We start from the raw sequence: 16,506 nt of genomic DNA on the forward strand, positions 1-16,506 counted from the left end.
TGCAACACAAGTCAATCTTTATTGAAAACTGCAGTATTAATACATAACAATTCTTGTTACGATAAACGTGCTTTTAAGAATTTTAAATCTGAGCTCATCTACTCATCAGATTGCATAAAAAATTAAAATAGGAAGAATTTACACATAATTGAACTGGCTCAGGATGGATTTCTCCATTCCTTTGTATCGACACAGTAAGTTCAATGCAGAGGTGAGGGACGCCTTTAACACTGGAAGACAATGCTGACTTAAGCGTAAAAAAAGTACCAATAGAATGGTCTAGGAAACAGTATTTAAGTCATTAAAACAAAAAAACAACAAAAAAAAAACCCATTTCCTGTTTAAACACAACCCATAAGGCTCCTTGGGGCCTCTCTCAAAGTGGCTCTCACAGCAACCCTGCCAGGAGCGCAGGACAGCTGCTTTTCTATCTGGCCACAGCATTCCTGACCACTAGTCTGCACAAGGAGCCACAGGAGGCACTCTGAGGGGCCAGTGGCCTGCTGGGCACCACCACCATGCAAGAAGACTTCCATATTGGCTCCAGGAGGCCAAGACTGACACCTGTCACCTCCAGTGGCCCAATACCGTGCAGGAAGATGACTAGGAGCACACGCTGTCTCCTGAAGCTCCTCTTGGACTCCCTAGACAGAGATGCCCAGAAAGGTTTCTTTTGCCTCTGGTCTCCCTGTCTGCAGTGGACAGGGAATCCCGACTAACCTCTAGTCCTGTGGATCAAAAATAAGACTATCCCCACAGGTTTTCTGTTCCTCAAATGAAGTGGAGGTGGAAGAAAGGGTCAAACCTTCCCAACAGGTTTATCTAAGAGCAACATCACAGTTTTGTACCTGAAATGATCAGACCCTCCCCTCAGAGAATTACCTGCAGTATATTCAAGAGTCTACTGCACCTTCAGAAAGCTTAGGCTGAATAATACACAATTCAGGAAAATGTACGCTGACACACACAAAAATCTGAGATGTAGAGAGGGGAGCTAAGCATTCTGCCCCCTCCCTTAAGCCCCACTGCATTCCTCTTTTGAGACCCTCCCCCCACCCCCAAAAGCACCAGAGAGAACCAGAAGCTGCCCTTACTTCATGCTCCCCGAAGCTAGTGATGCTGTACTCCCTGGAACCTACCCTTGCATCCACTAGAATGTCAGACAAGGTATCCTGTCCTGTTTAGTTAGGCCATTAGCTGCCGGATGAGGAGGAAGTGGCGCAAATGGTCAGTTAATACTGTTTTCAAATGTTTAAAATGGGCAGGTAAAGAAGTCTGTACATGCCATTTAGAACAGACCTTAGTATTTACATAGCTGGTGTACACCACTTTCCCCCTGGCACCCTCAGAGAAACCAAATGTGAGCAATACTACCAGGTATTAGTACGTTTTGCATTATCTTTAAGAATGTATTTTCCCTCATTACTGGAGTGTCCCCAAAAGACACACGCAAATCACCTTCAGGCCTCATTTATTACAGCCAGGTGATGCTACCCGGTGGAGCAAGGAACTGTGTGCCCAACTTGGGGAGGGCAGGCTCTCTCATGTCCCGTAAATACTAAGTTTGCATAGCACTCAATAAACAGTGTCCCAGAATAGCCACTGATGGGCCTAATGACGCTACCTACACTAGAGACTCAAAAGGTTCTGAAGTGCCTCCGTACTGATGAGCCTGGCTGCTCCACGAATGGCCCAGCCAATGCTGGCCTCCTTCTCAGAGGCAGCAGGCCAGTCTGCTGAACACACAGCAACTCAGTCCAGATCCAAACCAGATTTCCATTAACACAGAAACAGCAGTATCTACACATCTGATGTAATAACCTCGCGGACCTTGGGTTGTAAGTTGTATAACAAGATTTTCTAAAACATCCATGACGTCATCCATGTCTACAGGAATCAGGCCCTTTTGCTTGCCTGCTTTAGCTTCTAAAAGAGCCGTAATTCAGCTGAAAGACTCTCAAATCAGGAATATCATATGCGAAAAAGCAAAATTTCTCAGAATCTTCCACTACTGTGCTTGGGATCTCAAATTACACAACTTTTTAACAGAAGTTTGACCCAAGTTGTACTCAATGGTACTGGAGTTAAATGCTGCTGAAATTACTGTCTGTGAGAGTTTTGTTACTATTCATATGCCTAGATTCTTACCTGACAAGCTCTACCTTTTATCATCATAAGGTATTTATTGATAGCTGATGCCCTGATAATTTCAAAACTGAAAAGACTTCCTCATGGATGCATTCCATAATGCAAAGTGTTTGATAAACAGCCTCCCAACTCAACTTCACAAAAGGGAAAAAAAATTAAAAATTATAAAGGGGAAGAGAAGTGTTTATGAAGCTGATGTAAAAGAAAGAAATGCAACCCGCTCATCTTTCTCTTGAAGTTTAATTCAGCGCTTGTGAAAACACTCACCCCGTGTGTGCCAGCATCCAAGCAAGTCTGAAGAGACATCCTAGATAGCTTCTCATCCTGAATTCAAATGACTACACCTCTTACAGGAAGTTGTGTGTGTGGTTTTCTGCTTTTTATTGTTTGGGGTTTTTGTTTAAATACACACTAAAATCGTAAATATCTTCTAATCTATTATTCCTAATCTGGGAAAACCGACTTCTCTATCAGTCGGGTCAGCCCCTGGAACCCTTAGAACCTGTTAATATTGCAAGCAAACCCATTAACTACGCAAATGGAATCATCAACACAGACTTGAAAAAATGAACAGATTCTAACTGTGTACCTGGGGTAAATGTCTGCTACACACACACGCTAAGGTGGGTTAAGTGCTCATAAAGCAATTTAAAGTACTTATCAGTAAACACTCTATGTTAATAGATATCAGGAATAAGGAATTTTATTTACAATGATCCATGCAAAAATATTCCTAAAGTTGTTATAAAATAAATGTGAAAAAAAAATTATGAAGACTACGTACTATAAAAAATAAAGATTACCAAAGGCTCAGTGGTCAGGTGTCCTGCCCACCAACCAGGGCTGACCACTAGTGGGGCGACCTCCCAACCAGCATCAGAGCCCGTGACCTAGCTGCCAGAGACATGAGAGCAGAAACCCTTCCCCCAAATACAGCACTGAAAACCACCATCGGGGTGTAAACAAGATGCCAGCCCCACAGCCCTAAAGACCACTAAAAGGGAACACAATTTCCATCGCCACCCCGACTACATCTGAGAACACAGAAAAAAGCACTCCCATCATTTTAAGTTCGGCGTACTTAGGAAAACAAAAATGCATCTATATCCTCCTGATTTCTTATGTGCAATATTCAGATTTTAAGATCAAAATTCCTTCCTGATCATCATGGCGGCCATAAATGCATTCCCTTCTTGCGGTCCAACCTTGTTTCATGCTAAACACCCTCAGGTGCAAGAAGAGATGGCAGAAGAAATCTCCCGGACCGCAGACATTACCCCTTCACTCTCTCATTCCCCCCCAGCCAGTCTCAGAGGACGCATCACCAGGGGGGACAACCCCAGGAGAAATTACAGGAGCCCTGACACAATGCATACTCAGTCTACAAGAAACATGAGGAATTTTAAATAGGTTTGTTCCCTTTTCATAATTCTTAAATATATATATTCTTCATAACACATAATCTTTGCCCTTCTTTTTGTGTGTGTGTATGTGGGGGAAGGGAGGGAGCGGCAAAGCCTCCATGTTCTTCAGCTGACTCAGGATTTCTCAGGAAAAAAGAAGGAATGATTCTCTAAGCTAAATACAGCAGAGGTCAATGCCTCCTCCAAGTGCGATGGCTCCTCTTTTACACGTCTTCCCCGCCAGGGAAATAGTTTAATTCTACACAGGCCTTTTCCACTACAGATAAAGAAAACAGCATGTCTAATTTGTAAGAGATTTGTAACAAAAATTTTGATAGCAGAGGAAGTTCCTCTGCTTACACATCAACCACCGCTCTGCCCCTAAATGTACCGGCCACACAACTGTTTGGTGATGGTCTTTAAGAATGTCCACACCACACTGACCCCACCACACCCACATGGAAAGGGGGGGACAGAAGGGGCTGGGAAGCCGGCATGCCACACCCCAGGCAGCTGCAGCCTCCTCTTGACTCTGCCCCTCCTGTGACTTACTCCCCCAGTGCAGTCAATGTGAAAGAAAAAAATCACTGAAAACTAAAGTCTATGGTCCTAACTGGCAACCACACCAACCCAAAAGGCTGAAGAATCATCTAGCGTATTTTAGGTGCTCTATGGAGAAATTCACTTTTACACTTATAACTTTAAGACTCTGCATACATTACAACAGTGCATTAGTGATACAAGTTGTAAAATACTTTTCCATTCCTTTGGATTTTGCATATGATGGTTTTGCATCAGTCACTGCAGGTAGATTGAGCAAGCTTTGTTTTTGTGGTTTTTTTTAAAACATGCATTCAACTAGATATGGTTCAGAATAGATTAATACTCCCTTTTATCATTATAGTTAGCTAAAAAAAATTGCCACACAGTCCACGAAACAGGATTTGCTTTAAAACCAACCCACAGAGTTAGCTGAAGACTACCAACGCTGGGACCTGCTGGGCCAGAATGTCATCGTGTTTAGCTAAGTGTCGAGAGCATTAAGAAGAGAGTCCCTGTTGGAGGCACGAGGCCTGCAGCACCAGCTGTGAAACCTCAATGTGACTGCACAGCTCCATCCAAACCTGGGGGGAGAGAAAAGACACGTAGTCACACAGAGCTCCTCTGGCACCACCGCTCAGAAGAGGAAGTCTGAAATTAGTCTTAAAGGAAAGAGGATGAAATCCACTAGGACCACGAAGGGCAGAATCATCCCACAGAGCCAACATGGTGGGGAAAGAAAGGTCACAGTACATGAAGGTTCCTGTGTGCATCACAGATCCTCCCACCAGGTCCCTAAGCATCCACACACACCTCAGCACCTGGTTAAGACAGGGGTCAGAGGGCCACAGAAGGCAGGTATGTGAATCAGAGCAGAGAGTCGGGTAAGGAACAAAGTGGATAGTAAATATAGTAAGTACACAATGGTTTCTCCTCTTTCTTCTTACTTCTTCTAGTTCCAGTAAGAACAAAAGTTTAAAAACTGCCTTGTCCTTGGATCAATGGTTAGGTAACATCTCTCTACCTGGTATGCTAAACATGCGGTAAGCTTGGCATTCTCTCCTGAAGAGACGCTCTTCAGTCAAGAGCCAACCCGGGCCTTTGTCGGTCACTTACATTTGCAGAGTGATCACCACTGAGGGGGCACGTAGCTGTAGGTGGGTGTTCCTGGGGCCCGGTATGTTGGCACAGTGACTGGGTGGGGGGCGACAGGAGTTGGGGAGTGAGCTGTCAGTAGGGTGCCTAGAAGAAAGAACAGCACATCTCACTGGCCAGTAGCAGCATCCACGCAGGAGACTGGCTGGAGCCACTGCAAGTAAGGCCAACTTCACCACCACAATGCCATGCCGCCTGGAACCAGAGCTCCTTGTGGCCTAAACTCCAACACAGTTTCTATCTGTGCCCCAGTCTCCTCTGCCTTGAGAGTTAAGTGTGGGAAACCCGAACAAAATCGAGACTCAGGGCAGAAACACAAATGTTATCCTGAAATGCTTTTTGCCCTGGCACAAATTCCTTACACTGAAACAGTCTAATAAAACAAAGAACAGTATTAAAAAAAGAATTCCAGTCATGGGCAACCAAGTACGCCTTGTGCGGACATGAGCTCCCAGCTATACGCGACTCATGTTGGGCTTAACCCAACTCACATTCGCAGGATGCCACCTTTACCAGGGGCTCCACGGTTCCATAATTGGGACCATCCCAATGAGGAGTCTCATCTCACCATGACTTACTTCCTAACCTATGGGAGGCCTTGGGAAGTGAAGCACACGAATGCCAAAGGATTCCTGCACGCAGCTGTCATTTCTATTAACCCAAGCCCAGCTTTCCTAGGTTCCTAACAATCTTCTCATTAACACAGCTGGCCCACAAAGACAGCCCACACTAATGTGAACATGCAAGAGGGAAGCTCCACCTGCAACAGTGTGCCCCTTCTGCTCAAGCTTTATGTGTTGAGGGTATTGGCACTCCTTTTCCTACTGCCAGACACAGCAGCTCACCGACAAAGTGGGATAATAAATCTAAAGAGTGCTAGCCTACACTCCAAACTAAGGGAAGGAAGGGAGGTAAGAAAAATAATTTGCTGTTCCTTCTCAAAAGAATTATATGTTCTTCCACACAACCACAGCCACGGAAAACTTGAGCCAAGGGTGAGAGAGCATTAGCGAGTCCTGCCCTCCCACCACTCTCATACCCCCTCTCTCAGCACAGCCAAGAACAACGACTCACCAGCTGACATGGCCATAGTGGTCCCAGCCACCATGCCCATGGTCACTCCGTTGCCTCTGGGAGGGGGGATGGGTGCAGGGTACACGGTCGCCGGCATGCCGTTGGGCTGCACCACGGTGGTGTGGTGGATGACGTGAGGGGGTGCTGCATAGAGGGGTTGTGTGTAGTACGTGCCCTGCTGTGGAAGAAGGAGAGAGACAGCTGCCAGAGGATCCCACTCCCCATGGGTCACAGCACAGATGGAGCAGACTCATTGCACATATGGAGTGTCAGAGAGGCCCAGAGCACACACCCGAGCCTTACCTGTGCGTATGGGCTCTGTTGGGGGTAGGCACTTCGCACAGGGTACACGGCAGTCTGGTAAGGGTTAGGGGAGGAGGAGTATGGCGGCACCGTCCCGCTGGTGGGTGAACAGGACACTTTGTAAGGTGTGCCAGGAGTGTAACCTGAAATAAAGAAGCCCGATGGCCTTAGTTTAAACACGCATTCACCACAACCTGTGCCAGGCTCATACATTCACAACCTGTGCCAGGCTCAAAGAAAGGACTGAGTGTGCAGAGAAGGGTAGGGCAGCACTCTAGGCCTGGACCTGAATCAAGAGCTGACAAACCTACGGCCACAACCCCCCTCCACTGACATTCTTATTTCATAACATACTGACAGAGAGAGAATGTGTGTGTATCACAGAGGCTGTTTGGAAAGGAGGAAAGGAGGTGAAAGAAAAAAGTTCTGCACAGTATGCTCCTACATACACAGAACAGGAAATAAGTGTCCTGTCCTGTTGGAATATAAACTGGTATGGCCCTTCTGGGGAAATATTTGGCACTGGAAGTATGCATATCTTTTATACATTCCACAATTCCACTTCTAGAAATTTGTCCTAAATAAGCATAGATATGTACAAAGCCTTAACTGTAGGCATGTTCATTCATCCTATGTTGTTTAGTACAGCAAAAACAAAAGAAGAAAGTTTTAAAAAACCATGAGACTGGCTAAACACTCTATGTTTAAAAAGAATTTCAGGTCAACAGAGTCAGCTGAACACAGACATGTGCTTATGACCCCACCTAAAACTACATAAAATGACAGTAAAACAGATTAAAAAATAATAAGACATAAAGCCACACATAGCAAAAACAGAGGAGAAGACAGTATTCTTGAACCTAAAAAGCAGAGGTGGGAAGTGATTCAGCAGACTCAAGAAAACTGTTCCTCAGCCAGCAGCAAGGGAGTCGAGAAGCAATTTAGACCATGGGCCCCCTCCCCAAAGGCCTAGAAACTGTTGGTACTTGCGTCCAGCTGTTGATGGAGCTCTGATCTGAAGAATGGCTGGGACAGTCCATCCAGGGAGCAGTGAAGCGCCTGGCTCCCTGTCCTGACCCCACATAAGGCCAATGCCCTTCTCGACCCCAACAGAGATCAGGGTTTATCTTGTGTTTTTTTTTTAAAAGAGAGGGTCTCTGGACAGCTATGTGCAAAGCAGCTTTACTCATAAAAACCAAAAACTGGGACCAGCCCAAATGTTCAGCAACAGATGAATAGATAAACTGTGGTATATCATATGATAATACTCAGCAATAAAAAAAAAAGAACAAAGTGTATATACCTAAAACATGTGAAAGACGCAGAAGAGACTTGCACACCAATGCTCACTGCAGCACTATTTACAACAGCCTCAAGGAAGATACAGCCTAAATGCCTATCAATAGATGAATGGATAAACAAAACATGGTACATACATACAATGGAATAGTACTCAGCCAGTATGAAAAACCAAGTCTTGATACATGGTAAAATATGAATGGAGCTGGAAGACATTATGCGGAGTGATAGAAGTCAATCATAAACGGACAAATACCATATGGCCTTACTTATATAAAAAGACAAGAAAAGACAAACACACAGAAAACAAAATTTATTAGTGGTTACCACGGGTGGGAGGGAAGGGGCAGGTAGGGTAACTGTGACAGAAATATCACAATGACTAAGTGTAGGGTTGCAGAGCTGATTATTATAATTGCTGACTATCAGTCGTACACCTGTAAAAAGTTGAATTGGCAAAAGCTGCAGGATACATTTACAACAATAACAAAGAGTAGCTGGTGAGGCTACTTATGTATAACCAAAAACCTCAGGGGATTTGGTTTCTTGGTTTGCAGGTTTGGTATGATGGTTTCATGGGACATCCCAGTTAACTGGCCTAATAACATGTTTGGTGCTTCTGTTCTACCTCCTAGTTCAATATGTAGTACCTGGGGTCTTCAAAGCTTTCAAGTAGCCATCCCAGGCACAACAATTGGTTTCTATTCAAGCAACAGAAGAAGAAGGAGGGTCAGGAACAGCAGGAGGATATGGAATGTGTGGCTAATCACCTCCATGAACAACTGCCTCCTTTGCCATGAGACCAGAAGAATTGGATGGTGCCCGGCTGCCCTTACCGAACATTTTGATCAAAGATTCCATAGGAGAATTCCGATCAACAGGGGGAAAATATAGACCAGAATTTCAAATTCTCATGGACTCTAGACTTCCTGGAGTCATGTAGGTTGGATGAATTCCTAGAACCACTGCCCTAAGATAAACTTTAAACCAAAAATATCCCCTTAAAGTCTTAAAACCAAACAACAGTTTAGCATAACTAGTAAAGAAGTCTGCCTTGAGCATTATGCTCTTTTAAGAACTATCTGTATGGGATCAGACTGCCAACAGCAACTCGAAAGATAGGAAACTTAGGAGACAGTAAATTTATGTTACTACGGGAGGAACAACTCACAAAATGAGAGTGAGAATGGCTACACAACTTGAAGAATGTGATCAATGTCAATAAATAGCACATGAAGAAACTGTTGAATTAGTATGTATTTTGCTGTGTATATTCTTAAAATAAAGCTATATATAAAAAAATAAAGAACACACCAAAACATGGATATATTTCAAAAGCATTATATTAACCAAAAACAAACCAGACATAAGAATACATGCTGTATGATTCCACTGATATGAATATCCAGGGAAGACAAATCTAATCCACAGTGTAAAAAAGCAAGTCAGTGGTTGTCAGAGGTCAGAGAGGCACAAGGGACTCTTTAGGTGGAATGAAAATATTGACTGTGGGTTTGTTATATATCTGTCCAAACACATCAGATTATACACTTAAAAAGAGTGATTTTCAGCACATGTACGTTATACCTCAAGGCCTCACAAATATGAATGGCTGGCAAAATAAAAGAGTGACATACAAATGTTGGTGGAAACGCAGAGCAAGTGCAACACTCCAAGCCCGGTCCATGGGAGGATAAAACAGTGCAATGACACTGGGAAACTGATAGTTTCTCATAGTTACTTTCTACATGACCCAGCAATTTCAGTGCTAAAATCCCCTAGAAAAATAAAAACATATGCCCATGACAAGACCTGTAAAAAAAAAAAAAGTCTACCAGATTTACTCTTAATAACCAAAAACGGCAAATAATCCCAATTTTTATCCACAGGAAAGTAGATAAATTGCGATACATCCATACAATGAAATACTACTTAGCAATAAAAATGAAAAAATGAATACACGCAACAAACAGCATGAATGAATCTCAAGTCATCGAGCTGAGTCAAAGAAGCCAGACATGAATAAAAACAGTGTTGAATCCATTTAAATGACATCTAACAACAGGTAAAACTTATTTGTCTACAGTGGTATAAATCAGAAAGTGGGGTTTGATCTGAAGAAACGGGAAGACGAGTTGCTGGGATGATAAAAACATTCCATACTTTGGGGTGGTGGTTACATTAGTATATATATCCGTCAAAACTCATCTAACTGAACGTTAAGATGTGTGTTTTGTGTATAAAACTATACCCCTCATATTTAAACAATGAGCTGAGTATTAAAAAAATTTAAACTTAAAATTAAAAAATTAGGTAGCCACACAAAAATCAGTTGTTCCTTTACAATGAACATTAACGAGGAATACTCTGAAAAAGAAATCAAGAAAACACCACCATTTACAATAACCCCAAAACGATAAAATAGTCAGGAATTAACCTCATCAGGGACATGAGAGCCTTACACAATGAAAATTATAAAAACCCTACTAAAATGGACTAAAAGAGACCTACATAAATGGAAGGACATTCTGTGCTCATAGATTAGAAGACTTAATATTGTGAAAATGTCAATATTACCTCCCCCAAACCCCAGCGATACAACGCAATCCTGATACAAATCCCACTGTTCTTTACTAAAATGGAAAAACTAATAACCAATTTGGTATGGAAAGGGAAGAGGCCCTGAATAGCCAAAGCAATATTCAAGAAGAACGAGGTCAGAGGCCTCACACTCTCTGATGTCAATACATACTACACAGCCACTGTAATCAAGGAAACCCTGGTGGCGCAGCGGTTAAGTGCTACAGCTGCTAACCTAAAGGTCGGCAGTTCAAATCCGCCAGGCGCTCCTTGGAAACTCTACGGGGCAGTTCTACTCTGTCCTATAGGGTCGCTATGAGTTGGAATCGACTCGACGGCTAGGGTTTGGTTTTTTTTTTTATGTAATCAAAATAGCCTGTTACCGTTTCAATGGTAAGCACATACACCAGTGAAACAGAACTGAGAATCCAGAAATAAATCCATTTATGGACAACTGATTTTCAACAAGGGGTCAAAGTCTATTCAATGGGGGAATAAACAGTCTCTTTGAATAAATGGTGCTGGCAAAACTGGATACCCACTTGCAGAAAAATGAAACAGAGCCCATATCTCACACCATACACAAAAACAAACTCAAAATGGATCTGAGACCTAAACTGTCAAACCTAAACCTATAAAGTTCCTGTAAGACAACAGAGACAAAACAATGGAACCTAATCTTTTTTTAAAAATGGGCTAACAAACATGAATGCACCAATAGCAGAAGACAAATTAGATAAACAGGACCTCATAAAAATTAAATACGCTCATCAAAAGAATTTATCAAAAATGTAAAAAGATAACCTACAAACCGGGAAAAAATCTTCAGAAACAACACATTGGATAAGGGGTCTGTCTGAGTTATCTAGTGCTGCTACAACAGAAATACCACTAGTAGACGGCTTTAACAAACAAAAATTTATTGTTGAACAGTTTACAAGTCTAGAAGTCCAAATAAAGGGTGCCGGCTCTACCAGAAGGCTTTCTCTGTGAACTCTGTGGGAAGGTCCTTGTCTCTTCCAAGTTTCTGCTCCCGGACGATCTTCATGTGGCTTGGCATCTCTCTTCCCTCATCTCTGCTTCTCTTTGCTTGTTTAATCACTTTTATATCTCAAAAGAGATTGACTCAAGGTATAAAAAAAAACGCTACACTAATTCTGTCTCTGTAGACCCTGGTGGCATAGTGGTTAAGAGCTACGCCTGCTAACCAAGAGGTGGGGATGTTTGAATTCACCAGGTGCTCCTTGGAAACCATATGAGGCAGTTCTAACCTGTCCTATACGGTCTGACTATGAGTCGGACTTGACACGACTGCACCGGGTTTGGTTTTTAGGGGGGCTTAATCCTGTCTCATTAACAAAGACAACCCATTCCCAAATGGAATTATAACCGAAGGCATGTTGTTGTTGTTAGGTGCCATCAAGTCAGTTCTAACTCATACTGACCCAACAGGATAAAACAGAACTGCCCCACAGGGTTTCCAAGGAGTGGATAGTGGATCTGAACTGCAGACCTTTTGGTTAGCAGGTGAGCTCTTAACCACTATGCCACCAGGGCTCCACCACAGGTTAGGATTTACAATACATATTTTGGGGGGACACGATTCAATCCATTAACATTCCCCCCTTTGGCCCAAATAAATCCACATGCAAAACACACTCATCCCATCACACCATCCCAAAATCCTGAAGTTCAAAATCTTATCTTCTAAATCATTTAAAATCAAATATGGGTGAGATGTTAGGCATATTCCATTCTGTGAAAAATTCCTCTTCCTCTGTGTACCTATGAAATATTGAACACAAGTTGTCTGATTCCAAAGTACAATGGTAGAATGGGCACGAGGTAAACATTTCTATTACAAATGGGAAAAACTGAAGGGAAAGAAGGGCTAAAAAGGACCAGCAAGTCCAAAACCCCACAGAACACATTACGTTAATGCTTAAGGCTGGAAAATAATCCTCTCTTCTCTGAGAACATCTGGGCAATGGCCCCACCCTCCAGACTGAGTATTGGCCACACTCTCTGGATTCTGGGTGCAAGTCCCTTGCATTCAACTTCACTTTCCTGGCCCAGTAGGATGGCAAACTCTGCTTCCTCGGCTTTGGGTAGCCACAATCTTCCAGCCCATCTGAGTAGTAACCCCGCCAAGCAGCCTTGGGCAGGCGTTCTTCTCCTGCCCCTTGGGCACAGCAGCACCACACCCTTAGCTTTGGACAGCAGCCCCATCCCCCTGATACTCCTGAACAGTAGCAACACACTCCAGAACCCATTTGGTGAAGATCTGTCACTTGGAAATAAAAAAACTGTGGCCCCACACTTTGAATTCCAGCAGGTTGTGGTTCCACCATTTGAAATCAAGGCAGCCCTGCTTCACATGCTCCTTCTAACAGTTCTGCTGATCTCCAAGTTGCTCTAAGGGTGGTCTTCTCCTTGGAGAACAACAGATGTAGCACCTGTGGCCTGCTTCCTGCCTTCTGCTTTCCAAAGGGTATTCTGTCCTTTCATTCTTGCTCTGTTCCTTTCAGGCTAAGCTGATAGGTTTTCTGCTGCGGTAGTTGGTTAGATTCATCAGTCACAGGCTTAATCTCTTTTAAAAACAAAAGATTGTACAGCCACCTCCTTGGTGAAAATTTTAGGGCACGTGTCCTTTTTTTGTATGACAAATTTTCCATATCTTCAAGTTCTGTTTTCATTTAGCACATTTCATTTTTTTCTTTTGCGTTTTTTTTTTCCGTTTGAAAATACACTTTACTTATAAGTTTGAGAATGATTATATGCCATTTTTTTTTCTTTTTCTTTATTACTGTACTTTAGAGGAAGGCTTACAGAATAAATTGACTTCTCATTAAACAGTTAGTTCACATATTATTTTATCACACTGGTTACCAACCCCATGATAACCCCATGTTATTAACACTCTCCCTAGGGTTCCTATTACCAGCTATCATGCTCTCTCCCACCTTCTATTCCTTGCCCCTGGGCTCACATGCCCCTTTAATCTTGTTTTGTCTTATGGGCCTGTCTAACCTTTAGGAGTGACTTCATTACTCAGCTAAAAGAGCATCTAGAGGGCCATACTCTCAGGGTTTCTCCAGTCTCTGCCAAATCAGCAAGTCTGGTCCTTTTTTCCTAAGTTACAATTTTGTTCTACATTTTTCTCCAGCTCTGTCCACAACCCCTCCATTGTGATCCCTGTCAGAGCAGTCGCTGGTGGCAGCCAGGTGCCATCTAGTTGTGCTATACTCAGCCTGGAGGAGGATATGGAAGTTGTGGCCCATGAATCCTTTGGAATAATCTTTCCCTGTGTCTTTGGTTTTCTTCGTTCCCCCTTGTTCCAGACAGTACAAGACCAGTGGGGTATTTTCAATGGCCGCTCACAGGCTTTTAAGACCCCAGACACAACTCACAGAAGCAGAATGTAGAATATTTTCTTTATAAACTATGTTATGCCAAATTGAGCTAGATGTTCCCTGAGACCATGGTCGCCACAGCCCTCAGCACAGCAATTCAGTCCCTCAGGGAGTTTGGATGTATGTGTGGAGCTTCCACGACCTTGCCTTCGACAAGGTGTGCTGGCTTCCCCTGCACTGTGTCTTGTCTTACCCTCCACCAAAGTTATCACTTACCTATTATCTATTTAGTTTTTCCATCCCCACCCCTCCCCTCCATCAAAACCATCAAAGATTTTTTCTTTTTGTGTGTAAACCTTTCCATGAGTTTCTACAATAGTGGGCTATTTGTCCTTTTGTGGTTGTCTTACTTCACTCAGCATTAATGCCCTCCAGAATCATCTATGTTGTGAGATGCTTCACAGATTCATCACTGTCCTCTATCGTTGTGTAGTACTCTATTGTGTGTATGTACCATAGTTTTCTTATCCATTCAACTGCTAATGGGCATCTAGGTTGTTTCCATGTTTTTGCTATTGTGAACAATGCTGCAATGAACATGGGTGTGCATATGGGTATTCTTGTGATGGCTCTTATTTTTCTACGATACATTCCTAGGAGTGGGATTGCTGGATCACACAGTATTTCTATTTCTAGCTTTCTAAAGAAGCGCCATATTGTTTTCCAAAATGGTTGTACCATTTTGCATTCCCACCAGCAGTGCCTAAGAGTTCCAACCTCCCCGCAGCCTCTCCGACATCTGTTATTTTCTGTTTTGTTTTGTTTTGATTCCTGCCAGTAATGCCAGGGTGAGATGGTATCTCATTATGGTTTTGATGTGCATTTCTCTAACAGCTAGTGATCGCCAGCATTTCCTCCTGTGTCTTTTAGCTGCTTGTATGTCTTCTTTGGTGAAGTGTCTGTTCATTTCCTTTGCCCATTTTTTAATTGGATTTTTTGTGTCTTTGTTGTAGAGGTGTTGGGTTTTCCTGTAGATTTTTAGAGATTAGACCTTTGTCAGATTTGTCACAGCCAAATTTCCCCTCCCTGCCCCCGAGTCTGTAGATTCTCTTTTTACTCTTTGGGTGAAGTATTTTGATGAGCATAAGGGTTTAATTTTTAGAAGATCCCAGTTATCTAGCCTATCTTCTGGAGGTTTTGTATTGTTACTTTTGGTGTCTATCCTCTTAATGCTGTGTATTAGGGCCTCCAGCGTTGATCCTATTTTTTATGACCTTTATAGTTTTTTTGTTTTATATTTAGGTCTTTGATCCATTTTGAATTCGTTTTTGTGTATGGTGTGAGGTATGGGTCCTGTTTCAATTTTTTGCAGATGGACATACAATTCTGCCAGCAGGATTTGTTAAAAGACTGTCTTTTCCACATTTAATTGACTTTGGGCCCTTGTCGAAGATCAGGTGACCATAGGTAGACAGATTTACATCTGGTTTCTCAATTCTATTCCAGGGTCAATGTATCTGTCGTTGTACCAGTAGCAGAGTGTTTTGACTACCATAACTGCATGGTAGGTTCTGAAGTTAGGTAATGCAAGACCTACTTTATTTTTCTTCAGTGGTGCTTTACTTACGCAGGGCCTCTTCCCTATCCATATAAAGTTAACGATCAGTTTTTCCATCTCTTTAAAAAATGTTGTTGGTAAAAGGACCAGGATTGCATTCTACTGGTAGACTGCTTTGGGCAGAATTCTTATTTTCACAATGCTGAGTCTAACTATCCATTGGAATGGTATACTTTTCCATTTATGCAGATCTCTTTTGGTTACTTGCAGTAGTGTTTTGCAGTTTTCTTTTCATAGGTCTTTTACACCCCTGGTTAGATTTATTCCGAACTATTTTAGGGGCTATTACAAATGGTAACATTTTCCTGATTTCCTGTTCGTCATTCCCCTTATCTGTGTATAGGAATCCAACTGATTTTTGTAGTTTATATTGTATCCTGTGACTCTACTAAGTCTATTAGTTCCAGCGGTTTTTTCATGGAGTCTTTTGGGTTTTCTATGTATAGTATCATGTCATCCACAATTAGGGACAGTTTCACTTCTTCCTTACCAGCTTGGATGCCCTTTGTTTTTCTTGCCTCGTTGCTCTCGCTAGGACTTCCAGCACCATGTTCAACAGGAGTGATGATAAAGGGCATCCTTGTCTTGTTCCTGTTCTCAGAGGGGAATGTCTATGGCCTCTCTCCATTAAGAATAATATTGGCTGCTATTTTTGCATAAAACAAACAAAAAAAAAACCCAAACCCATTGCTATTAAGTCAATTCTGACTCACAGCGACCCCAAAGGACAGAGCTGAACTTCCCCACAGGGTTTCCAAGGAGCACCTGGTGGATTTGAACTGCTGACATTTTTTTTGGGTTAGCAGCCATGGTTCTTAACCACTATGCCACCAAGGTTTCCTGGTTTTGTATAGATGGCCTTTATCATGTTGAGAAATTTCCCCTCTATACCTATTTTATTGAGAGTTTTTAACAGGAATGGGTGCTGGACTTTGTCGAATGCTGTTTCTGCGACAATCGAGATGATCATCTGATTCTTTTATTTGTGGTGGATTAATTTGATTGATTTTCTACTGTTGAGCCATTCTTGCAT

General features: G+C 42.6%; 1 protein-coding gene across 7 annotated transcripts in view; it reads right to left on the reverse strand.

Moving 5' to 3' along the window:
- Window positions 1-16,506, reverse strand: part of FAM168B (family with sequence similarity 168 member B) — an 80,111-nt gene continuing 63,605 nt past the window's right edge. For 6 of the 7 annotated variants that reach the window (XM_023556107.2, XM_003416668.4, XM_023556102.2 and 3 more), the window contains 4 exons: window positions 6,624-6,766; window positions 6,321-6,498; window positions 5,208-5,333; window positions 1-4,675 (listed from right to left, as the gene is read on the reverse strand). In XM_023556107.2, coding sequence (XP_023411875.1) covers window positions 5,221-5,333; window positions 6,321-6,498; window positions 6,624-6,766 — 434 coding nt within the window. In that variant the 3' untranslated portion in view covers window positions 1-4,675; window positions 5,208-5,220. The remainder of the gene's footprint in view (window positions 4,676-5,207; window positions 5,334-6,320; window positions 6,499-6,623; window positions 6,767-16,506) is intronic. The other variant, XM_023556103.2, reaches the window with a different exon arrangement.

Source organism: Loxodonta africana, chromosome 6 (assembly GCF_030014295.1).
Source record: "Loxodonta africana isolate mLoxAfr1 chromosome 6, mLoxAfr1.hap2, whole genome shotgun sequence".
In the NCBI taxonomy this organism is placed as follows: Eukaryota; Metazoa; Chordata; class Mammalia; order Proboscidea; family Elephantidae; genus Loxodonta; species Loxodonta africana.